The 10,199-nt window shown below is 42.3% G+C and overlaps 1 protein-coding gene across 1 annotated transcript; it reads left to right on the forward strand.

Annotated features, from left to right (window-relative positions):
- The first annotated feature begins 138 nt into the window (after positions 1-138).
- si:ch211-76l23.4 lies at positions 139-5,385 on the forward strand. Its single transcript, XM_041957827.1, has 4 exons — positions 139-262; positions 2,300-2,431; positions 3,185-3,314; positions 4,569-5,385. The coding sequence occupies exons 2-4, from the start codon at positions 2,314-2,316 to the stop codon at positions 4,801-4,803; spliced, it is 483 nt and encodes a 160-aa protein (XP_041813761.1). The 5' UTR covers positions 139-262; positions 2,300-2,313; the 3' UTR covers positions 4,804-5,385.
- Positions 5,386-10,199: the final 4,814 nt, after the last annotated feature.

Raw genomic sequence — 10,199 nt, forward strand, 5'->3', positions numbered from 1 at the left:
CCACCGGGCCTCCATAATGATGGGGAAAGGGTAGCTGCTGTGTGTATCTCTGTGCATCAGTTTGTGTGTGTTTGAAAGTAAGAGTATGAGGGTTTTTTTGTGGATGCATGTGGATGCATGCTTGTGTGTAACAGGGGTGTGTGTTGTCTCTCCCTCTCTTTCTGCACATTTTGCATGCCTGTCACTGCCTTCTCTTGGGACTATTGGGAAGCTTTGCAGCAGAGGAGCTACAAAACAACAGGAATACACTATTAATTCACAGGTATGTGCAGAGATCAGCATTTTATTGAGATATTTTCACTTTTACTTTCTTACTTTAAATACATTTTCCAGCTGTTTTTGTTTCCTATTTTTAATGTAACCAAAACAAAATAGTTTGTGAAGCTGAATCTCAAATAGCTGAAGTGAAAAGTACTTTTTGTCTAAGCATTGCTGCTACTTTGATAAAAACCTGACTTTATTCATGCTGCATAAAAGCATGAGAACTTGTGTAATGCATGCTTGAGATGAAACTGAATGGGACTCTTCATTAATGTTGAGCATGAAACTGATTAAGGCATCTTCCATTTAAATACTGAACGACTCTGAGAAATTCTGTAAGTCTTCCGTGTGCCTTCTTTCACCGCAGGAGCAAACTTATTGCATGGTCGCCAGGTTGTGCCTGAGAACTGATGAGACTTTTGTTGCTTAAAAATTTGCAGATCCTCTAAAGAAAACTTGCAGAGGACTTGTTCAGTCTCTTTGTGGCTGTTTATGAGTGTGCAGAGGTGCCGACTTTCTTTGATATAGATAGATAGATATACTTTATTTATCCCAAGCAGGGAAATTACAGGGGAAAACAGAAAAAAAGAACTAACGGACAAATAAACGAAACTTTAAAAAACATGACTGGAGCTGCTGCTAGAGGCTGCCACCTTGGACGGCGCCAAAGCGAATGCTTCAACACAACACAACAAGTTTGTGGGAGATGACTTATTCAGCACTAAGTGATGACACAAAAGTCATCTAGGTGTCTCCAGTATCTCTCGAGAATATGTAATAAATGTTAAAGGATCGATCAACAAATCCCATGAAAAGCACAAACCGGCAATGTGCTCATCTGTGGCTCTCAGCTCCAAACCCAAACTGAAGACATAAATCTGTGTATAATTTTTTTACAGTTTCCTAAAACAGCTGCTGACTGCCTTTTTGTCGAACAAACAGGAGGACACACTGCATTTGTTGGGGACTATTTTCAGTGGCGGATTAGTCCACATTTGGTGCTGTAGTGAGTGTTTGTGGCTCAGTGTGGCTCATTGATGTGTTTTTAATAAGAGCTCAATGGCAGAGAGGAAGAAGATCTAACAGGCTGTGGCACACACACACACACACACACACACACACACACACACACACATTCACTGTTCACTGTTGCTGTGAACTGCACATGAGATTTGTTGAGAAGAAGACAGAAACTCAAATATGGGAACTTAATTTAAACACAAACGTCCAAGATGACCGACTGTATAGTCTACTAGAGCCTCTGTGTATTATTGTAGGTGTGTGTGAGACTGTGTGGGTGTGTGTGTGTGTGTGTATCATTGGAATGAATATGAAGTTGCTGAGGCGGGTTGTGCTCGGCATGTCTCTGCAGCTCTCCTCCCAGGTTTCCAGGTCTCTCTGTCAGTTCGTCTTGTGGATCAGCTCTCGGACTCATTCCTTAATGTGAGCTGACTGCAGGAGCTGAGAGTTTAGCCTCAGGGCTTCTTCTCCTGTTCCTCCCTCTGACACGCCTGGAAGACTTAGAAGTTTGTGCTGTGAAAAGTTGGATTTCCTTTTTCTCTGCTTTAATAGGAGTTACAGCAACAGTGGTAGCAAAGCCATACAAGCTTCAGCACAGTGCTGAGGAGAGGTGTAATCCCTGCATCATGCTGACTGAGAGAACAATATTTATAGACTAAAATAAAGACAGGCATACAGAGGGACATCATGCAGTTCAGGCACAAGACTCAAGCCAACAAAGGGACTTGAACACATTTAATTCTACTCTTGTACTGATTAGTACAAATAAACATATAGACTTGATGAAGATGCAAGAGATGCTGAAACATTTGTGGTTTGTGAGGGGGATAACTGAACTGCTGCAGTGCCTCCTGTGGGCTCAGTCCTCATTAAATAAACAGTGGCAATATTTCTGAAATCAATCAATCAGTCAGTTTTTACAAAGCACAGTTAATGCAACCTGTAAATCAAAGTGCTCATTAAAAAGTCCTAAAAAGCTCGTTACTCTCTCAACGCCCCGTCCGTTCTCTTCCTCCAGGTGCTGGTCTGATCATGGCCCCCAAACTGAGCGTGCTGCTGCTACTGCTGGCCGTTGCCACGGTAACGGTTCTGGCCCAGAGGCGACGCCCGACGTCGACGGCCACCGATGAGTGGAACTACAGGGATGGCTGTGAGCACCCAGATTACTCTCTGTTTACTCTGGGTCAAGGGTCAAGTTCAGGGCTCGTCATGATGATGTCAAAGCTGGAGGTGAAAGATCGTCTTATCTGAAGCTTCACGGATCCCACTGAGACGTCCGTAAAGGCAGACGTGGGGAAACAGAAAAGTTCAGACCTCCAACCTGCAACAGAGGACAAATCAAAACACTCAACCCTTCTGACACAGATGCTTTTGGCAGAGCTCAGCTAGCTCAGCGAGCAGCTTCCCTCTGCTTCCAGTCTTTGTGCTCAGGTTCAGGTTAGACACAACCTGCACTGGGTGAAACTGATGAAGCTCTATGAGTGAAAAGATTGATGGATTTGGTGATTTGTGTATCGACATAGATGTGAAAATCAATAGAATTCTCATGTCTGCTTAAAAAAAGTTTAGCCTAGCCACACTGTGTGTCCTAATCTGTACAGAATTAATTAATGAGCTTTAGAGCTTTGGACAGCGCCTCTTTCTCCCTATGCTAAGATAGGCTAATCACCTCCTGGTTTGGCTGCATATTTCTCAGCTAAGAGATTATTTCCCAAAATATCAAATTATTCCTGAACTTAGTGATAATAGTAATCTTAATTGTGTAAGAAACCGTCGCTCTGCATCAGTAGAGACAGTAAAACAGATGGAGATGGGCGGTTCTGCCTGAATTCACACGTGTGAACACGGACTTTAACCAAATGATTTTAGTTGGATGACAGTAAATGTACCGTTTCTGTCCCAGCTGAGCGGGTGAACATGCGCGGCGTGGCCAACCTCACTCAGATTCTGGACAACTGGAGGTTCGACATCCTGAACCAGATGAGAGGACTTCTGCAGAACGACCACCAGTCCCTCCTGCCGGACTACGCCAGGTACAGAAGTGGGGGGGGGGGGGGGGGGGGGGTCGGATCTGTGTGAGAGGTCCTGAGTGAGTCTGTAAACTTTCTCATATGCTGAGATTTGAAGTTCATGCTTGATCTTTGAAACAGCAGTTTTCCAAAATAATCTCTTTCAGTACTTGAAGTACATTTTCCTGATTATACTGAAATACTTTTACTTGTAACAGAGTATTTTTACAGTGTGGTATTAGTACTTTCACTGCAGTAAAGGCTCTGAGGACTTCCTCCACCTCCTGGTTGCTCAGAGATGTAATTTCGGTTTTGGCTGTTTGCTCAGATCCTTTGCTTTGACTCATGAAGGTTTTCCAGGAGCTAATAGAAATACTGTTTATGGATGTAAGAAGAGACCGGAGGACTGAATAAGAAGACATACATGTAAAATCTGGTCATTGTAGAATCAGCTGAGGTTTTATGGGTTTTATCAGTTTTACTTTGAATGCTGTGTATAATTAAACTTAATTGACGCAACAGCTCAGGCAGGAAAAACAAAGAGTTCACAGACTAAGAAAATAAGAGAACATCCCTGAAACATGGCTACTCCAGCACTGTTTTGTAAGTAGTGAACCATAATGATGTCTGGTCCTCTAAACTGTGGCGGGAGGCAGGACACCCCAGACTTCCTTGTGGAAAACTCGAGTCCTGCACAGCAGCACGTTGCTATTTTGACTCTTAAATTGCAGTTTCAGCTGCAGTTTGTTACGATGGCGTCGGCCACAGACTGCACCAAACAGACTCCTGACTTTATTTTCAGCCTGAAGGATAAACCAAATTCCTGTGGGGACAATCAGCACCAGGACAGTTTCACTTCACTCATGTGGAAGATTCAGTTCATTCAAAGCACACAGACTGAGCTGAACTCAGCGGTCTGCTTTACAAACAGCGTCTCTTACTCACATTTCTCCTGCATTTAACGCCTCCACATGCATGTCTTCCACATTTAATCAGTCCTGAAAACCTCCAGCTGTTATTTAAACTCCACTGAGTCAATAACATTGAATATGATGAATCTGAATTCATGTGGTGAGGATTGTGGTCCAAGAAAGAAAAGTTCAAATGAGCGACAAAGTCTGAATCCAACGAAATGAATGAATGAAAATAAGGTTTGACTGTTTGGGTGAATGAAAATAACACCTTTACCAAACTGTTGTGATGTAAGGAAGATGGAAACAGGAATGTTATTGTACCAAAAGCCGGTTTGAACTCACCTCCCTCTGTGTTCCTGTTCAGGATCCAGCCGCTGTCTGAGGCTTTAGACGACCTCTACAAGGAGTTCAACGCCCTCAAAGCTCACCTGGGCGACCTGACCGAGAAGTTCTCCGCCATAGAAACTTTCATCGACGAGGTCAAGGCCGGCAGAGCCAACAGCGCCAACGCCGGCCCAGCCCCGGCCCCGGCTCCAGCCCCCGTCCCTCGACAGACCGGGAGGAGGCTGGTGAAGAAGAAGGCCACCGCCTCCTCCTGAGCAGCCGATGACGGGCCTCTTCCACCCTGATGTTTGCTTCTTCTCATGCTCGTCTTCTTTCTGCTCCTCCTGTCTGACAGTGCTGGCGCTCTGAAGCTAATCTTCCTTTAATTATCTGCACAGTGAACTTCTTGCAGCAAGGCACACTTTAAAGAAAGAAAATATACAATAAAGTATGATTAAAAATCTGAAATATACAGCAAATAAAAGATGTCACTTATATAAAGTTTGGACCATAAATCTAATTAATGGAATTGGTAAAATATGCACTTATGTGTCTGAAATCACTCACTGACTCGTCCATATGAGAAAGACCCTGAATAGAGAGTGAGCGTCTATAAAATGTGGGATTGTTAGCAGAAAGTAGCTTCGTATCGCTGATGAATTTAGTCGAGATCCAGACGTTCAAACAAAGTGGCAGAGAATAAACAGAAAGGATTGATCTAAGACGCAGCCGCCGGCTTTTACAGCGTGACGTCTGAGAGTTTCATCCCGCTAAAACTCCACAAACATTTCCAGGGCTTTGATTGGACAGATCTTCTCGTCCCAGCTGAGCTGCTCACTTGTTCTGTTTGTCCTGAGTGCTTTTTTTTTTTTTTTTTTTTTTGGACAAACATGCTTGTTGGTTTGGGTTTGCTGCTGCTTCATATGAGCTCTGAATAAACTCACTCATTGCATTCATGTCTGTTATTGTTTCTTCAGCTTGAGTTTTGATCCGAACAGAGAACAGCTGATGCTGAATGAAGTCAACATGTTTCAGCAGCTTTTCATCAGATTTCCTCTCTGAGATGAGGCAGTTCAGGAGAATCCTGGACATTTTGTTGACTGGATGTTTAACTAATGCAGAGTTTCTGAAATGCTGATGGTGTCTTTCTGTAAAATCACATGAATAAGCTCAGAAACTGAAGATGAATGACTTTAGTGACCCCTGACATTCCCGTTAGCATCTTCACCAGGTTGAATCTTGTTTACGTGATAATCGATATTCAGCAGGTTGCGATGAAACTCCGTGTTGCTGCTCTCCACACGAAATGAGCTTCCCTCTATCGCCACCCTCAGGACAAACTTTAGCTTCATTGCTGCTAATGCTACAAAAACAGTGAGATAATGACGATATTTGTGTTGTCATTGTTCTCTAAAAGCCTGGCTTTAGACGGCTTTACTCCTAATACATTTTTTGCGGGTATTTGGGGCTAATATAGTTTTTAAAATCTATTTTATTCATTCATGAATCAGAGCCAGCGGGAATAACGCTGCCAAGAGTCAGATTTTGTTGTTGTAATGTGATTGAAATGTTCACGTTAGTTCATTACATGAACTCCATCTGTATCAGTTGTAACGAGCACAATAAGTATACTAGCTGAGCGGGAAATTACTACAATGCGGGTAAATTTAAAAAATGAGAGAAAGAAATTACAGTTAAGTCCAGAAACTTTTCCCACACGTTGATTCCTGTGTTCCTGCTTAACTAAATTAAACATTTGATCCAAACATCTTATATCACCCCACATATGAGCATCACTTTAAATGCTTATCGTCTGTAACCTCTTTCATGTTTTAATATATTAAAGTTTCTTAATGTTACAGTGAAGGACAGTTAGTTTTAAACATGAAAAGTGTGCATGAAGCTGATGTGGTGCAGTGATCACATGTCTCCTTTGGAGGCCTGTTATTGGCTGAGTCACTCAGATCTCGAAGCTGTTTCAGAGGCTTTTATATCCCGATGAGAAAATCATTTTGATGGAATAAGTAAAGAAGTAAATGCTTGAAATTTGTGGATGTTGTGGCTTAAACGTATAAAAATCTGTGGGCATGAAATACAATTTATCAGACCTGGATTTAGAAGACCGCCAACAAAAAGTCCAACCAAACTCTTCTGTATCTGGGTCTCTGAGCTGTGACCCAGTTTGTATTACATCAGAGCCACTGAGAGAAATATCAGTAATCCCATATACTGTAGCATACTGTGTGTAATCTGTCCTTGCTCTCAATTCTGACTCACTGCAGGAGATGATGCTGAGGAGGTGGAGCTGGGTGATCCAGAGGCCACGAGGCATCACGAGCTGTTTACAGGCAAAGTCTGTTTTAATCAAGTCTGTTATAATAAACTGGAATCAATAAATTAACAGTAAGGACAGCTGAAGATAAAACACGATCACACGATCACTGCATTTATCCGACACCTTCATGGTCACTGTGAACGTTAAGATTTTACATAGAAAACACGATGAGTTAATAAAACATGATGTATTGTTATATATGAAATTATCCAACAATACAGAACATTAAATGCTGCGTACGCATTAATGCATCAGCAATAATTCAATGATGTAACACAGAATAACACAACAGGGACCATTCTGCATCTGACTGAATACTTCTGCTTTTAAGAAATCGTACATTTTGTTAACAACACTTTGTTTTATTTTATTTTATTTTATTTTTTAATTATTATTTTATTTTTTATTCACTTTACTGATCCCAAACTGGGAAATTATTCTCTGCATTTCACCCATCACTGTAAACACACACATGCACATGCACATGCAACATGCAGTGAACACAGGAGCAGTGGGCTGCCGCATCAGGCGCCCGGGGAGCATATGGGGGGTTAAGTGCCTTGCTCAAGGGCACATCAGCCGGCTAATGGAGGGGGGAGGAGACACTCCACCGGGAATCGAGCTGGCGACCCTCCGGTCACAAGCCGCTTCTCCAACCTCTAGGCCACGGCTGCCCCACGGCTGCCCCGTGTACTTAATTAAACTATGAAAACAGGATGTTTGCGTTTAATGTGATGGTATTAAACATGTAGTATTTCTACACTGAGGTATCGTTACTTTTACTTAAGTATCTCAGCACTTCTTCCAACAATAACAACAGACCATTAAGAATACTGAGTTTTAGATATTTGCTAAAATACAAACAAAATAGAGACAGAGATCAGAATCTAACTTTCAGGTTATTTACGTTTTTTTAACATGGACCTGCAGTTCATTCTCTGTGCATCTACTATATATGACAGTAAAAAAACTTCAGACAACGTGCTGCATCAGCTCAGATTCTTTTTTTTGCATAAACACATACACAAAAAAACTTTTTTGGGCAGCAGGATAAGTTGGAAACAAAAAGCTAACATGTAAAAGTTATGATGACATTTTAGTGAACAGCTGCTTGTTGACACAGTGAGGAGACAAAGAGCAGCACGATCATCCCACCTGATGAGTGCAAGCCCCACATCCACTGGCTTTTAGCTCCGTTTTTGGTCTCCACCTGCCCCTTCATCTGCTAAATGTTCCTCTTGAACAGTGCTGAGCAGGTGGCGTACGCCGGCTTTAACACTGTGAGGCTGAGGGATTTCAAACCACAGCAATGAGCTAAAAGATGCTAACACTGGGGTAGTCAATTATTGGATAATAATCTAAAATATTATTATAATATATATAACTGCAACAAATCATCCAAAATATGCAGCAAATAGCCATAAACATGCTGATAATAACTGACAATATAGACGTGTGTTAGTCTATTGCTTTCCTGTTGAAGCAGACTCATCTTTTTATTCCATTCACAGATACTGCAGAAAACCAGTTTCATCAGATCACTTCAAACAAAAGTGAGTATATTTACTGCAGATCAGAAGTTACAGACGACAGCAGCGATGTTTGAAACCGTGAACTCCAGATTCTCTCGGTTCATCGACAGACTGACTGTACAGTAAATCATGGAGAATACAACACGAGGGCAGGCGGGGGAAAGAAAAACTCAGGACTCACTTTCACGCCATAATTCATGGTCACACACTGTTATTGGTTTGCCTCACTCGACCAGTTCATGAGTGGATTCAGCGGCTGCAGCTCTTCAACCATCCTCACATTTCTGTGTCAAAGGGCGCTCAGATCAATAACACATTTCATGCTTTCTGGTGTCGGCGACACGCCGCACTGCTGACGATGTGACCAAAGACGAAGCTCTGCCTTTTGAAACCATCGTCTCTGATCCTCCTGCTCAGAGATAAAAGATGACTTTCTGGTTATCTGAAGCTGATTTGACTCATTTTCTTCTTTTTTTTATCCCAAACAAACCATGAAAACATCTTCTTCTTTCTGTCTCTGTGTTCTCTGTGACGCCGCTAACACAGCTGACCTCTGACACTTCATTTGATAGGCGGTCGTATGTCATTGTAAGTCACAAGTCTCCACCAATCAGATGTGGCTATTGATCTTACAGCGCATCACTCAAAGCCTCTTGATCTGGAGATCCATGGAGGTGCCACCTCCATCTGAAAAGCGGCCCTCCTCTTAATTAAGCGCTGTTGGTTTCACCTTGAATCAGCTGCTGGAACAGGACGGTGAATGAGGCTCTTAATGGCAGATTTAAAGTCACTGTCAAACTTGCTGTCGTAAAGCACAAACACTCGCTTGTTGTTGTTTTAAAGGATGAATCTGAAATGTTGGGACAGGCCTCGTTAGCCGTCCTCCCCTGAGTGTCCAGCACAGACATAATGTCCAGGATATGTTTAGTGTAGCTTGGCAGAAAGGCTGGAAGCTGCTGGAAACTGTTGCTAAATCAAAAGTGAAAAAAACACTAAAAAAGACGAATGCGACACACTTTTCATCGCAGTGTGCAGTATGAAACAAGTCAAGGCTTAGCCGGTTGCTACTGTGCAGCTTCACCTTATGGTATAATGATTCTCTTGAAAGAGGAACATTTACCTGACAGATGTGTAACACCTGTCTGATGACTGGAAAGAGCCAGATTCAACTGTTTTTTTATGTAACGTGAGTTGCAGCTCGTCCTCCTGGTGTTTTTATCAGACAAACAGAGGAAATAGAGCGTTTATTGGGACTATTTTCAGCGGCGGATGAATCCACATTTGGTGCTGTATCCAGTGTTTGTGGCAGCAGGACGGTGTGTGTTCATGGTGATGAAGGGTTTTAATGGAGCTCTGCAGCTCAGAGGAAGAAGATCCATCAGGACAATAACTGTTAGCAGATACATTTATCGACAATAAATAAAATACAGAATAACACCAGACTCGTGCTTTAATGACGATCTGACTCTCTCTTTTATCCTAACTAATATTTGAGGAAGCCATTCTGCAGCTCAGAGCTCTCAAAAACCGACCTGTTCATGTATTCATACATCTTCAGGCATTTTTTAGTCTCACCTGTCTGCTGGAAACGGGGAGATTGCATCATTTTTCCCAGTGATGTGCCCTCGTGGAGCCGTTTACATTTCCTGAAATCAAGAACAGGCCCCTCAGCCGATAAAGTAAACAGATTTTTATTAGATATCGCTTGATGGTGAGAATTTTCTTGACAGCTTGTGGTATGACTTAACGGAAAAAGCAGCAGGTGAAAGATGAGAGTGAACTCTGGTAAACTCCAGCAGGGGAA

This window comes from Chelmon rostratus, chromosome 17 (assembly GCF_017976325.1).
Source record: "Chelmon rostratus isolate fCheRos1 chromosome 17, fCheRos1.pri, whole genome shotgun sequence".
NCBI lineage: Eukaryota > Metazoa > Chordata > Actinopteri > Chaetodontiformes > Chaetodontidae > Chelmon > Chelmon rostratus.